This window comes from Podarcis liolepis (genome assembly GCF_965112155.1).
Source record: "Podarcis liolepis genome assembly, chromosome: 7".
NCBI classification, from domain to species: Eukaryota; Metazoa; Chordata; class Lepidosauria; order Squamata; family Lacertidae; genus Podarcis; species Podarcis liolepis.
This window is the reverse complement of record NC_139561.1, coordinates 73,071,546-73,086,934: the sequence shown is the minus strand read 5'-3', so window position 1 is coordinate 73,086,934 and position 15,389 is coordinate 73,071,546. Positions and strand designations below refer to the sequence as shown.

Sequence of the window (15,389 nt, the reverse complement as noted above, 5' to 3'; positions counted from 1 at the left end):
ACACACCTCACCCACTTCTTTCTCCCATAATCACAGTGCATACAGCTGTCTCTCACACACACATACTCCCCTCACATATGCCTCTGTCTCTGTGTCTCCTCAGTGCAGGATCGTCAAGCCCAAGATGCTCGGTGGTTTAGACCACAGCGCCACCCACATCTCTATGCATCTCTACCTCTCTCACAGACCACCATTCGTTCATACCTCCTCTCTCCCTCCCTCTCACACACATACAGTGGTACCTTGAGTTACATACACTTCAGGTTACAGATGCCTCAGGTTACAGACTCCACTAACCCAGAAATAGTACCTCGTGTTAAGAACTTTGCTTCAGGATGAGAACAGAAATCGTGCTCCTCTGACACAGCGGCAGCAGGAGGCCCCATTAGCTAAAGTGGTGCTTCAGGTTAAGAACAGTTTCAGGTTAAGAACGGACCTCTGGAACGAATTAAGTACTTAACCCAAGGTACCACTGTACATCTTTCCCTCTTTCTCTGCCCAAGTGAACCTCTGTCAGTCAAGCATCCATAGATAACCTCTTCGTGGGGTGAAGCAAGTGCCTGCCACCAGCTCTACATCACTGGCAGGCAACAAATCAAACAGATTGGGATACTCAGGGAACAGGAAAATGATTCCTGCCACCACCAAAAAACCACAAATATAATGCAAGAGGACTTGCCCTTCCACCTCCAGCAACTGCTCTACAGTGCTCTGCCATCCCCTCTTCCTGCAAAATCCAAAAAATATTGAGGGTCTGCAACCTTGGGCCTGGGGACTCCAGAAAATGCCTTCATGGGTGCTGGGTTGACAGTACCCCAGAGTAGACAATACTGAACTGGGATAGCTCAGTTGGTAGAGCATGAGACTCTTAATCTCAGGGTTGTGGGTTTGAGCCCCACGTTGGGCAAAATATTCCTGCATTGCAGGTGGTTGGACTAAATGATTCCCACGGTCCCTTCCAACTCTACGATTAGATTCTGTTCTGTTCTGTGATTCTAGATTCGTTCAGGGGGGATTCAACAGCTGCATTGAGATGAGGCCTAAATTGTTCCCTGCTCCAGGCACTGGGATCTGCCTTTCTCAAATGTGCTCCAATTCCCCCCCCCCCCCTTGCTCCATGGAATTCCATGGGAGCCACTGAGAATTAAGTTCTGACATCTTAGATTGTAAAATCCATACTCGTGAAATGTGTGTCCGGAAGGGCAAGGTGTGTTCACATGGAAGTGTTGCAGTGGCCCCTCAGGCCCTGTTAATGTGTGGCTCTGGGAATTGGCTTTTTAATTATGTAGGTGGTTTGTTCTTTGTAATAGAATTGGCTTGGAAGAAATAAGGAAATAGAAAAAGAAAAATACAATTGAATAAAAATTAAACATACTGGAGGGGGGGTGCATAACTGGGTTGTTGCATTCACAATCCCTCAGAGTAATTTAACGGTTTTTATTACATAAGTAAATAATATTAGAAATGCTTTTAAAAAATAATAGTAGGCTTGGCTATTATTGAATTCTTAGCAAGGGTATGTGTGTTCTGGGATAGCAGAGAACATGACTCTGGCTGCAAAATTCAACACTGAGAACGTCAGATTTTGTTTTGTTTTGTTTTGTTTTTAAAGCAAGAGTAGACCTTATAGGTTATCACATCATAGATTTTTTATTTTATTTATTTGTTGTAAGCAAACAGTAAACACCATCATGTTTATGTAGTAATATTAGAACTTTAGTTAGCAGATTGTTTTTCCTGGAGGTTCACTTTGATAAGAAAGTTGTCTGTGGTAGGCCATCCCTTAAAAGTGGTTTGACGGTAAGCTCCTGTTCCTACTGTTGCTTTTCATCCAGATCCCTCTCTTGCCTTTGGGACTAAAAATTAGTAGGGGAAACATAACATACCTCAAATGGCCAGATTTGGCCAACGAGACCACATCAGTTGATCCTTATCTTACAGGGAGATGAAAATTGGACACAAGTTGTACAAAATACCGTATTGGCCTGAATATAAGCCGCACCTTTAAAATTAGATGGGGGAGGAAGAAAAAATACCCGAATATAAGCCGCTCCATTCCTCACTGCTTGTGGGGGGTGGGGGAGCTGCGCTGCGTTGCCGGCGGCCTTTCCCCTACCTCGCTGTCTCCCATCCCGGCCTTGGGAGAGAGGATGGGGGACTACGTGCACTTTAACTTTTCATGGTCGGAATTTGGGAAAGAAGTGACGCTTATATTCAGGCTAATACAGTAATATAAATTTTAATGTAAAGAATGTATTCTAATAGATATATGGGTGTGTATATCGGGGTCCTGGGCACCAGTAGCATAAAAGACGCTTTTGTATCTTTTGATTATTTGTTTGTTTGTTTAGAGTATTTATAAACCATCCTTCACCAGATGGTGCCACGGTAGAAAATACCATCTATAAAAAAATTATAATTAACAGTATTTCAAAACTAAAACAGATAATAAAACAGACATTAAAGAAAAATACATGTCAACATTAACTGAATTATTCTAAAAGGGGGTATAAATCTGTTTAGTAACCTGCAGTAAGAAAAGTTGACATGTTCATAGCATCACCAATGGAGAATTGCTGTTTTGGGGGGAGGAGAAGCAAACAACAGATAGGAATCGTGTTAGAAACAGCACAGATATTGACTCCCAGTGGGCGCTGAGGGAATCCCTCTCTTTAACTACATTCAAAAGAGAGATCTGTAACTTTGAGGTGTGGCTGCATAATAAGATACCCTGACCACATTCTGCCCAGCTTTTCTTCACTTCTGACAATCCCTGTGATTTTGCTAGAGCCTCTAACCATGTCTGACATGCAAACACCTCTGCCTGCTTTTCTGTAGTTACCTCTCCTCTGCACAATTCAAGCTGTAGCCTCTCCTCTTGCCTCCTTCCTTTCCCAAAATGCCATTAATGGTAAAGGTGCACATGCACTCAGGCAAGCGTCCTTGATTACAAAACATGGAACACAATACCGAGACCTTAAAACATTCAGGAATACATTTCATGATTCTGCCCTTCCTCCCATAGACTCAGGGTTGTGTACATGGTCCTGCTTCTCCTATTTTATTTTGTTAACATCCCTGTGCGATAAGACAGCTAAAAGAGCTGGAGCTCACCCAGTAAGCTTCAAGGCTGGAGAGTGTTTTGAACCCAGGTCCAAGTGGCACTCTGGGTTAAACCACAGAGCCTAGGACTTGCCGATCAGAAGGTCGGCAGTTCAAATCCCCACAACGGGGTGAGCTCCCGTTGCTCATTCCCTGCTCCTGCCAACCTAGCAGTTCGAAAGCATGTCAAAAGTGCAAGTAGATAAATAGGTAAGGTAAGGGCGGGAAGGTAAACGGCGTTTCCGTGCGCTGCTCTGGTTCGCCAGAAACGGCTTAGTCATGCTGGCCACATGACCCTGGAAGCTGTCTGCGGACAAACGCCGGCTCCCTCGGCCAATAAAGCGAGATGAGCGCCGCAACCCCAGAGTCGGTCACGACTGGACCTAATGGTCAGGGGTCCCTTTACCTTTTACCAAGTACAACACCCTAGCCACACTATGCCATACTGAGGGAACAGTTGAATCTAGGAGTCGTTCATATGTGCCTTCTCCCTTCCTATTTGCATGGTCTTGATCCCAGTGCTAACAGCTGATGGCTTCCTTATACTCTTCTCTCAGCTTTCATTCACTTAAAGCTGCTATGCAGTCAGTCTGGGAAAGATAACAAGAGGCCTGCAATCCCCTATCCCACCCCCAAGCTGTGGTAGCTTGAGGTTGCAGAATTTAGTGGACCCTTGCTTAGTATAATGAAGGTATAATGTAATCAAAACAAATAAAGAAAGCTGGAAAATGCTTATATTAAGCATTAGCCCTTATGCCTGAACTTTGTTTTGTGGTTTTCGGTATTGCAAATATAAATTTGCTTAATAATACCATGAAATGCAAACACCTTTTAGACTGTCTTTTCTAATACATTTGTGTCGCTGTTTCAGTTCACTGTATGAAGCTCTCTATCCTGGGTTGTTTCAGGAAATTGGATCTACTGCCCCCCTCCCATTAAAAAGCTAAGAATAGAACCTAGGTTCTTGGCCATATCCTCACCCCTACTGTAATCAAGATACCTGACTCTCTTCTTAAATTGGAATGCGTTTTGTGGTGAAAGGAGGGAGCTATTTCTGGGAAGTGCAGGCATGTGTGGTGATTAAAAAAAAAAAAAAACCCTCACCAAACTATTTTTGTGCCCTCTAGGTGGCAGCAGCACTCCACAATGCCAGCTGCCGCCCTGCAGCCAGGTTGCCTCTCTGGGCCGCTCTCTTCCTACTGAGACAATCATGTCGAGCCAGCACAGCCATGCTCCCTTCTCCAGCATCCAGCCCATGGCTGAGCATCAGCAGGTAATTTCCTGGAAATTCAGCCTTTTCGGGTGCTCCCCCTGAATCAGCTGTCTCCTCTTCAGACTGTATGCTTGTAAATACACACAGCAGCTCAGCCTGGCTCAGCTCCTTTCCCACTCTTCAACCTGTGGTCATTCCAAGTAAAATCTACATGAGGCTGATACAGGTGTGAATCTCTGTTTTTATTTAGCTCACGTTATAGAAACAATGGCTATTAGATTTGAGGCTCTAAGTTCAGTCTCTAGTCAAGGCATGCAGAGGGGAGTTATTGTGGGATGAAGCAAACCCCTAATGCGATTGCCACTGGAATCAGCCATGATGTGTGGTGAGAGCCACTTAACCTGGGCCCAAGCAGTCATCCTCACCTGGGCTGATAGCAACCTCTTTCCTACACTGTGGGGGAAATTAGATGTGGGCTGCAGACTGAATCTACTAAGTTTAAAAGGTTAGTAATCTCAGCATGACCCCTGCACTCACTCACTCTCTCTGTCTCCTGCAAACCTTCCACCTCCAAGTACATAAAAGAAAACAGGGTTTTTAGTGGAATAGAATGAAGCCCTTGTCAATCGCTGCTTCCTGCTGGCGGCTGGAACACATGCTATTAGCCCCATCAGGGAACTATTTCAAGCCCATGACCTTTAGGGACTTATCTACCACCCCACCCCCCTTTTCTCCCACAGATCATGCCAGACCTGGCCATCCTGCAGAGAAGAATCCCACTCACTTTTCGGGACTCTGCCACAGCCCCACTGCGCAAGCTGTCTGTCGACCTTATCAAAACTTACAAACATATCAATGAGGTAAGAGGACCTTCTCTGTGGTGACAGCTTTGACCAGTTCCTTAAAGCATTGGGAATAGTGATGATTTAAACTTCTTTGCGCTTCTTCTTCCTTCTGTGCTGCATGTTGATGGCACCATTCCTCAGCTCTTCTGCCCTGCCAGAGAGTTTAGTTTGCTTCCCTGGGCTGCTATGGGGAGATGCAATTCCTCATCTTAAAAGAAAGGTTCCTTGTATTCTGTGCACTGACCCTGTGTTTCGCTGCCAGGTCTATTATGCTAAGAAGAAACGCCGAGCCTTGCAGGTGGCACCCGAGGACACAAGCACCAAAAAAGAACGGAAAGTGCACAACGAGGGCTACGATGACGACAACTATGATTACATTGTTCGCAACGGGGAGCGCTGGCTGGAACGCTATGAAATAGACTCGCTCATTGGCAAGGGATCCTTCGGACAGGTCAGAGGGCAGCCAGGAGAGATTCTTCTTCTGTATCCACATCTGTAACTACATAGCAAGTTGCAGCCTGTGCTCTGGTGATCATTGGTCAGAACACAGCTCTAGGTTCTCCTTCCCCAGCAAATGTGCCTTTGGCAAGATCAAAAGGGAGCATGCCCCACAGTCACAGGAACACACGGCCTGTAATCTTGCCAAAGGGAAAAGGTTGTAGTTCATTGGTAGAGCAGAAGCTTAGTTTGCAGAAGGCCTCATGTTCAGTCTCTAGCATATCCAGGCAGGGCTGGAAAAGATGCCCAACTGAAACCTTGGAGAGCCTCTGCTAGTCAGTACAGACAAGAGATAACCAACGTGGTATCTTCCAGGTGTTAGTGAACGGCAGCTCCCATCATCCATGACCATTGGCAGCGCTGGCTGGGACTACAATGAGAGTCTGACAACATCTGGACATCATCACTTTGGTTGTCCTTGATATAGAAAGTATAAGCCAGGTGGCTCATTAGTGTTGTTTGGTATAAGGCAGCTTGTTGGGTTCTGACCTGCTTTTAAGTCAGTGTTTCCCAACCGGTGTTCCGCGGCACACTACTGTGCCGTGAGACATTGGCTGGTGTGCCGTGGGAGGGAAGCGGGCGAGTCGGGCGGTGAGAGGCGGCGGCGGCGAGGATCCGCGTCGAGCCGGGGGCGGCTCCGCGGTGGTGGTGCCGAGCGGCGGGGCAGCGCGTGCAAAAGGGAGGAGCGCGAGACAGCGGAGGAGGAGGAGGCCGGCATGTCCGGGCAGCAGCAGCAACAACAGCAGCAGCAACTCCCGGCGACGGCTCCTCAAGCCCCGCCGCCGCCCCCTCCTCCGCCCGCTATCGCCGCCACCACCACAACAGCCGCCGCCGCCTCAGTTGCCGCCGTCCCTCAGTCCCTCGCTCTGCTGCCTCCTCCCACCCCCAAAGCTTGGAGGTTCCCCGGCAAGGGGGAGGGAAAAAACTTTCACTTTCGTGCGTCCCTCCCGGCGTGACGCTGCGCGCTGACGTCACGGGGCGGGGCTTTAATGGTGGTGTGCCGCGAGATTTTTTTTCAGTAAACAGGTGTGCCGTTGCCCAAAAAAGTTTGGGAAACACTGTTTTAAGTAACTGGGGTTGATGTTTCATTGCCATCCTAAGCAAACTTTTGCATGTATATCGTCCTGGCCTCTTTCTGAGGAAGGGCAATAAATAAATAAGATGACCACTATGTGTGTGGACGCTTGAATGTTCCCCCTGCCCAGCGGTACTTTTGATTTGGTGGTTCTCCCCAAAGTCATTACTTCTTGGCACCACTGCGATAACATTATACTGATGTGTCTTTTTCTCCCTGCTAGGTGGTGAAGGCCTATGACCAACAGGCTCAGGAGTGGGTGGCCATAAAGATAATCAAGAACAAGAAGGCATTTTTGAGCCAGGCTCAGATTGAATTGCGATTGCTGGAACTGATGAACCAGCATGACACAGAGATGAAATACTACATTGGTGAGAGTTTGCAGAGATATATTTTTGGAATTAGTTGAGAAGTGTGAGTGGGTCAGGGAGAGCACTACTGGTGAGATGCACATTAAATGAAGTCTCCAGTGCTTCATTTAGATTGGTGGAAACTTGTGGAAGGCTCTGCATAAGTGAGTGACTGATTAAAGGAAGGTCTGGATAGTGTTTGAGAGACTGGTTGGGGCATGAGTTGAAGTCGGTGGGGGTTCAGGTCATTGGGAGAGATTGGTTCATCATTTTGCTTGCAGATGTGGTGCACTCAGTGACCTGTGGTCCAAGACTGTGGGAAATGTTCATGTGGGATGCCTGGAGGTCATAATTATATGTCAGTGAGATTCACAAGTGCTGGCTGCGGGGTGTTGTCAAAGCATCAGTGGGGAGCTGCAGTATTCTAGCAATGCCTCCACCACACTTACTCTTTCCACCCCACCCGCAGTGCACTTGAAGCGGCACTTCATGTTCCGGAGCCATTTGTGCCTGGTGTTTGAGTTGCTGTCCTACAACCTCTACGACTTGCTCCGTAACACCAACTTCCGTGGCGTCTCTCTGAACCTCACACGCAAGTTTGCCCAGCAGCTGTGCACTGCATTACTCTTCCTGGCAACACCTGAGCTCAGCATCATCCACTGTGACCTTAAGCCTGAGAACATCCTGCTCTGCAACCCCAAGCGCAGTGCCATCAAGATTGTGGACTTTGGCAGCTCCTGCCAGCTGGGCCAGCGGGTGAGTGACCCCTTGCTGTGACCTCTCTAACTGCAGCCCCTCTCCCACTGCCTGGCCTCCTAGTGGTCAACATCAGAAGTTTGTAATTGTCAGCTTGAACAGCTTCCCTCATTTTCTTTGGACTTCTTCAGCTTGCTCTTGGCTAGATGAGGGCCTTAGAAGGCACTGGACCACCTTATTTGTCTTGGCCAACATTTGAAGCAAAGGGACTGAAAGAAGACAGACCTACCTGTTGTGACCTTTCAGTCCCCAGAGTGCAGCAGCTGATCCTATCTTTCCTTTTCTTCCCTGTAGATCTACCAGTATATCCAGAGCCGATTTTACCGCTCACCTGAAGTGCTACTGGGCATGCCTTATGACCTGGCTATTGACATGTGGTCCTTAGGTTGCATCCTGGTGGAGATGCACACAGGAGAGCCCCTCTTCAGTGGTGCCAATGAGGTAGGTGGAAAGAGGACGAGCCAGGGGAGGGGAGATTGGCCCCTGGGTATTATGCTCCAAAGAACTTGGTGTAGCAGCTAGCTTTTAGCAAGGGCAGCTGTTGAACTTGCTGGGCAGAACCATCTAATCGAGACAAAGAATGCAGCAGCAACTTGGCTTGGCTTGGCTGGCAGGAGGAGTTGAAGTGTGTGGCGCTGCATGAATAGGTCCTTGGTTCAAGGAGACAAATGAATGGATTTAGAAGGCCCTCAAAGAAGCAAGGAGTGGGTTTGTAAAGCCAGGAAGAGCCATGTGGGGCTGGAAACTATCACCTTGTGTTCCTGATTCTGTGACTTTCCCTTGCAGGCAGATCAGATGAGCCGGATTGTGGAGGTGTTGGGGCTGCCACCCCCTCACATGTTGGAGCAGGCTCCCAAAGCTCGGAAGTACTTTGAAAAGCTGCCTGAGGGGGGCTGGGTCCTCCGGCGGGGCAAAGATGGCAGGAAGGTAATGCTTAGCACAGCTGTCCTATCTTCAGCCCTTTCCCCCTCTGCATTCCCTTTAAAATAAGCCCAAGACAACAAATGTTTTTAAGATTATCTGCACAGCACAAGGTTTTGATTTGTCAGTTTTGCTATTCACTTTTTGTGTTTTAGTGGGGGGGAGGAACATGTTGTGGTAAGTTTTTTAGTTGTGCCACAAAATATTTCCAATGACCTTTGAACTGTATTTTGTTTTGGGACTGTGGTTTTGTATCCATCATTTTCGGTTACTTCTATGGCAAGGAGGTAGAAAATAATTTCTATTGACTAAATCAACCTAAAGGCACAGGCTCTGCCCTCAGACTTCCAGGCTAAGAGACTAGAAACCTCAAGGGAAGAAGGGGAATGATTTTGAGAATGCAGGTGGGAAGACATGAGTTTTTAATACGCCTTGGAACAAGCAGATGAGTTCTCTGTGAGGGCAGAAGCAGGCTCCCCCACAGTTGTTGCCCTTGTTTTCATGGGTGATTTGAAATAGATGGGGCAAGTATCTTGCAAGTGTGTTAAGATAACTATCCTTTAACATGAATGATGCATGTGACAGAAACGCGTGGCACTCCTGGGCAGGAACAAGAAGCCCTGAGAAGTCCTTGCTTTTTGCAGAGTGTTAAGTCAACTCTTTTCTCCAAATCTTTAGTAAATATTGACAGTGATTTTTCTCTAATTAAACGCATCAACTTCACAATCCACAAGGACATTGTTTCTGATGGAGTTCCTTAGGTTTAGGAATATAAAATAGCCTTGTCCTGTGTTGCGATAAAATGAATTCTTTTCTACTTTCCAAATACAAACTTGGCATGACTGATAATGTTTACGCCTTTACTGAGTACAACACCCCACCTGGCTGATACAGACCATTCTCTATCTTGCTGTAAGTAAAGTCTGCCTAACTATACCGTTCCTTGGTGTCTTTCAGGACTACAAGGTTCCAGGGACACGGCGGCTGCACGAAGTGCTGGGGGTGGAGAGTGGAGGTCCAGGCGGGCGCCGTGCAGGGGAGCAGGGGCATTCGCCTTCAGACTACCTGAAGTTCAAGGATTTGGTGCTGCGCATGCTGGACTATGAACCCCGTAGCCGCATCACCCCCTTCTACGCCCTGCAGCACAACTTCTTCAAGAAAACAGCCGACGAGGGCACCAACACAAGCGCCAGCACCTCACCCAGCCTGGGCACGGAGCACAGCCACTCCACCAGCACCACCAGTTCTGTGTCTAGTTCTGGTATGTCCATCTCTCCCTCCGCCTCCTTTCCGCTGCCAGCTCTATCCTCAGTCATCTCCATTGCGTGATCTGATACTCTTCCACCTCTCCCCATAGGAGGGTGTCAGTCTAGCTGTTCCTAGCATCTCCTGCTCTGTGCCCAAATGTTACCTTGGCCCCTGTTCTGCTCCTCTGACGCTGTGTACGTTTTTCCTCTCCTATCAGGCGGCTCCAGTGGTTCTTCCAACGACAACCGCGGTTACCGTTACAGCAATCGTTACTACGGCAGCATGGGCACCGTGCATGCAGACTGCGAGATGCAGAGTCCTCAAGTACGTTGCCTGTCAAGCTCTGGCCTGTTTTGGCTCCCCGTGCCCTTTCTGTCGCCCCAGCCCTTAACATGCTCAACCCCTCCATTTCCATCTTTAACTTACCGTTTTCCTCTTTTTTATTGTTGTGGTTGCAGGCGCCCCCTCAGCAGCAGATGCGTCTCTGGGCCAGCGGCGACAACGAGAGTATTCCTCACATCTTACCTCACAAGCCCACGCCCAGCCAGGCCATGCCATGTTTCCCCCCGAGCGGGCACCCTCCGTACCAGCGCCCTCCACTCCCACTCTCCCCCCCGCTTCCCGAGGCCATGGAGGTTTCTCTGGGCCCTCGCCATCTGGACTGCAACCCCCCCGGGCTGGGCTCTTCCTCCTTGCACTTGGGCACCTCGGCCTTCCGGACTAGGACTGCTGGCGGCTCGCGCCCTGAGGGACTTGGCCTCAACTATCCTCTCCGCGGGCGTGGGCACCGAGACACTGACGAGACTGCACTGATGGGTGTCTGCGTGCCCCAGGGCACGGCTGCCAGCTCCTGATGATGGACTGGCCCGGCAGGCTAGGAGCCAGTGCCCAGCGAGAGCACTCCCTTGTTGCACCAGAGCCTGGACGGGCCAGGACTGACTGTAGGGCAGGGAACCAGTGCCCAGAGAGCACTTCTCCATAGGTGAGAGTCTGAGTGGGCCAGGACTTGCGGTGGGATGGGTCAGGTTGCCTGGCTGTGGCCAGTCTAGAGACCAGGTCCTGTTGCTACCTAGGACCTTGCTGCAACTGGTAAGCATTGTTGGGGGGGGGGAGGGGAGGGGGGAGGGGGGAATAGGACAGGGGGAAGCATGTGGAGCCAGCATCCTACCGCCCTTGCAGCCTGGATGCCGCCTTCCCCCTTTCGGTCAGTGCTTTCTCTGACTTGTGTGGTCTTTCCTGGCCACAGCCCCTCTTGAATCATTCAGCGGCATGTGGCCTGCCAGCCATTCCCTTCCTTGGTGCAAGAGATTTCAACATTCTGTGCTTGGATGGACAGTCAGACTTCTGTGCACTGCGTGGACTGATGGGCTTGGTGGCCTATGTGGTCCCATGGGAATTGCTGCTAAAAAATTTTCCCCCTGCTTGGAAATAAAGGGTTGCCCCAACCAGCGAATGTTTATGCTGACTCGTGTGCAGCCATCTTGGACCTGCCTCTTGTTGTGTGTACATGATGGAAAGTGGGGGGGGGGAGTGCTTAGATCTTTGCTCTGGCATCATTGAAGTATACTAGTGCAGGGCGCAATTAGGAAGGTGGCAAAGGAGGGAGAGGGGTGCTGAGCTGGGTTGTGAACTTGTACCTCTGCCCTACTTGAGCTCATGCACCTGCACAGGATTCGGTCGTCTGAGCTCAGGCTATTTCCTTAAGATTCTTTTCTTCTTTTTCGCGAGTAGGAAATGTGGAAGCTTAGCAGAGAAAGAGGGATGCAACCAATATTATTTTTCCTAATAACAGGGAGTTGGCCCTTAACACACCCACACCATAAAACACTGCTGTAGTATAAATAGCAAGTGTGCTGTTAGATTGGCAAGAAATTGAAGCAACAAGGCCAGAGGTGACCCAAGGAGCCTGTTTCCCTACTCCAGTGGCTTCTTGTTGCTCACTAGGCACTTAGTTCTGCTGTGCTGCACAGCCAGGCAGATCAGGGCTTATACCTGACCAGACTTGGAGGTGCTTGAGTTAGCACTGTCCTTTTCCAGTTTTGGCAGGCTGCTGTCCCTTTCAGCTGGATGAGATTCGGCTGGGCCTTACACATGAAGGGAGCCTCTCAGAAAAAGAGCATTTCAGTCACAGAGCATTTCATTGTAATTACCATACAGTCAACACAAGGGCAAGTGTGGTCTTGCTGCTTTGGGCTTTTGAACAAGATGTTAGTTTTGTCCATTGTTCTCTGAAAGCAGGGCACATGGTTCCAGACTCAGCTGCTACTGGCAAAATGTGATGCTTCAATGGAAGTGCAGAGTGGTTGGATGTTGCCTGTGTCAGTTTTTTAGACCAAGAATTTGTTCCAGGGATATGTGCTATGTCCTCAGCAGTCCTAGTACACTCAGGCCCATGTCTACAGTATCATGGCATTAGATATTGGGATTCAGCATCCTAAAAATCTCAGCCTTTTGATATGTTTCTTGGTTGTAAAGATGGGTTTGAAAGGCGTGGGGGCAATTCCAACTTCTGAAACCAGAAGATGACTTGGATAGGCCTTCTGATGGCCTGGTGTTCAAATTCTTTGTTGCACTCCATGCCCTCTTCCTTCTGCCCCAAGAAGCAGTTGTTTGGAACACAGCATGTTTGTGTAATTTATGCAGATTATGCAGTGCAGGCTTTTTTGTTATTTAGAACAAAATGTGCACAGTTTTGCGCCCAATGCTACCAACTGAAAGAAAGGAGGCCGGTTGAGAGGCTTGGGCCCAGCTAGGCTAGGCAGTGTCGGCTGTAGAAGAGCTAATGAAGAAAGATGGCTGCGCGCATGAGCAAACTCCACTGCAGATGGGAAATCAAATTAGACATTTGGTGGTGCTTGTGGAAAGAAGAACTTGCTGCTTGAACACAAAATAGCCTCAACCAAGGCCATCCAATAGCTCGTAAGTACCACAAAGTTGAAGTTCTGCAGGTTTTGGGTGCTGGTCCTAGCCTTTATTCTGAATAGAATAAATGAGTCTGTTACACTTGAACAAACAAGCTCTTGCAGACAGTTGTTCAACTTGGGAATGTATTCCATTAATTATCTGCTCCCACTTAAATGATAAATGCTTAAAAGTGATCATCAGAGGGTTCTGTATTCTTAGCTCCCTGCCAGACCAGCTTCCTCTTAACCCCTACCCCACCTGCACTACCCACTGCCATTCATGCCTTTTAAGAGTGAATTCACAGTTAAAATGAAGGCAGATAGCTGTATCACCTGAAACTTGCCTCCTTTACGAAATACATGCCCAAACTGGGAATAATAACTGAGCCTACTAGAAAGAGCAGTGGTTGTTGTTCTTTCTGCTGTCACACCTGGGTTCTGTACTTCCAAGGAGCCTTGCTTGGGAAAGGTTTCAAGCTAGGCTAGAGTTCTGGTAGAAGTGCACATCAAGGTCATGCTCTTATGTTGTTCAGTTCTCTACTGACTTGTCACATTTCCTCAAAGGTAGGCATAGGGAACCCATGGCCCTCGGTGTGATGTTGGGACTCCTAGCTCCACCAGTGGTCAAGGGTGAAAGGCAGTATAAATTGCAACATCTGGAGGGTCACAGGTTCCCCATCCCTGCTGTCTACAGCAGTGGTGAGGAACCTTTTTGGGGCAGTAGGCCAATCTTTACTTTCCCGCGGGCTAACTCTTATGGGGACAGGACTACCGACCTGTCAACCACCTGGTGTCTTATTGACATCTGATGATTGTCATGCCCACCTGCCAAAGTTGGCCTGCTTTGTGCAGTTTCCAGTGGGAATCAGCTGGTACACCTAAGCAGTATTGAACTCCCTGTGCATCAGCTAATGCACAAGTGTATGTGATTCGGTGTGTTTTCTGCTACCAATGTCTCTATTTAGCCTCACACCTGATGTCATGTATGGCGGCAGGTGAGCAAAACAGTCTTGTGGGCTGAATGAGAAGGCCTGATGGACCAGAGTTTCCCCACACCTGGGCTAGAGTATATTCTCTGGCATAAATTACCAGATTACCACCTGCTTTTATTCTTTTCTTTTTCTCTCTCTTCCACAGTAAACTCCACTCTGGGCACAGTTCTTTCTGTTTTTAAAAATGCTTGATTTGAGACTAAAAGCTCCTGTTAAATCTTATAGCCTGTTAAGTCTTGTATGCAGGTTGTAATTGTGCACATGCAAAAGAGAAGACAAAAAAACTCTAGTATTCAGTTTAACATCAATCATTTTTAGAATCCCAGTTTTTTCCTTCTCCAAAAGGAGGTCTCTAGCTTGTGTGACTGCAAAAATGATCAAGCCCAAGTTTAATTTAAATTAACAGACTAAAGGCAGTTTTGATTCCCATGTCCCATTGGCTATAATGGGGAATTAGGGTTTTTAAGGATTGGGGCCTTAAAAGAACAGGGTAGGGTAGTGTTTTTAGAACTTCTGTCTCTGTTTTTAGTGGGGCTTGGGGATACTGGACAAAGGTTCACAAATATGGTCATGGCATCACCCACAAATTTAATTCTGGCAGGCAACATGGAAAGCCTTCATTGTATGTCACCACTATTATTTTTTAAAACGCATCTCACAATAAATTGAGGCAGAGCAATCTTTTCAAAATGGCAGGAGGGCTAGGTCTCAGATGAGGCCACAGTTCAGTTGGTAACAAACTGCACAGCTAAAATTCATGGATCCCTTCCTCAGCCTTTTGTACCTCTTTGTAAATTAAGAAATTATTGGAAAAGATCAAATGCATAACATTTATACAGGAGAGAATAAGGGGTAGTATCGAGGTACACAACTCTACCTCGGTACTATCCCTTTGTTTTTAATTAATGTGATGGGCATTTTAGAGTGTATGTGTTTGATTTGAGCTACTATTCTGAGCTCTATTAGTTTGGTGTTTTCATTTAGGATTTCTGGGCTTTTCCAGTCATATACAATGTGAAATAGAATGCCACATGTCAGACTTTGCTCTCATTTCATCAGAGTTGCTCACAAATATTAAACAGATTGGGGGTGGGGCGGGGAAGGATGTGATAATTTAGTTACACTTACATTATTCAGTGGAGAGTCTAAAATTGTATTGCCTCACCCTGCGCCCAAATTGTCCTAACAAGTAGTTTCCTGCACATACCCTGGCCCAGCTTTTAGGCTTTATGTAGCAGCCTCCCTCAAAGGAAAATAGGGTAATAAGACCTGTCACTTCAAATACCCATTACCACTGAAATGCATTCACCTGTTTCCTTTAGACAAATTATGCAAACAAAGCTATTGTTTTCACGTCCTGCTTGGGCGGGTGGGAGCAGAATGCTGGACTATTCATGTAGCATGGGGTTCATACTACTCATTCAGCATGCAGCTTTATTCCTTCATACAGTTGTGCCCCACAAGACGAATGCCTCGCAAGACGGAA

At 47.8% G+C, this 15,389-nt stretch overlaps 1 protein-coding gene across 4 annotated transcripts in view; it reads left to right on the top strand.

Annotated features, from left to right (window-relative positions):
- The window catches only part of DYRK1B (dual specificity tyrosine phosphorylation regulated kinase 1B), a 35,006-nt gene extending 23,541 nt beyond the window's left edge, over window positions 1–11,465 (top strand). For all 4 annotated transcript variants that reach the window (XM_083512301.1, XM_083512300.1, XM_083512299.1 and 1 more), the window contains exons 2-11: window positions 4,230–4,375; window positions 5,056–5,175; window positions 5,423–5,611; window positions 6,957–7,104; window positions 7,553–7,839; window positions 8,134–8,280; window positions 8,626–8,766; window positions 9,718–10,021; window positions 10,226–10,332; window positions 10,467–11,465. In XM_083512301.1, coding sequence (XP_083368427.1) covers window positions 4,313–4,375; window positions 5,056–5,175; window positions 5,423–5,611; window positions 6,957–7,104; window positions 7,553–7,839; window positions 8,134–8,280; window positions 8,626–8,766; window positions 9,718–10,021; window positions 10,226–10,332; window positions 10,467–10,862 — 1,902 coding nt within the window. In that variant the 5' untranslated portion in view covers window positions 4,230–4,312 and the 3' untranslated portion in view covers window positions 10,863–11,465. The remainder of the gene's footprint in view (window positions 1–4,229; window positions 4,376–5,055; window positions 5,176–5,422; window positions 5,612–6,956; window positions 7,105–7,552; window positions 7,840–8,133; window positions 8,281–8,625; window positions 8,767–9,717; window positions 10,022–10,225; window positions 10,333–10,466) is intronic.
- The last annotated feature ends 3,924 nt before the right edge of the window (window positions 11,466–15,389 follow it).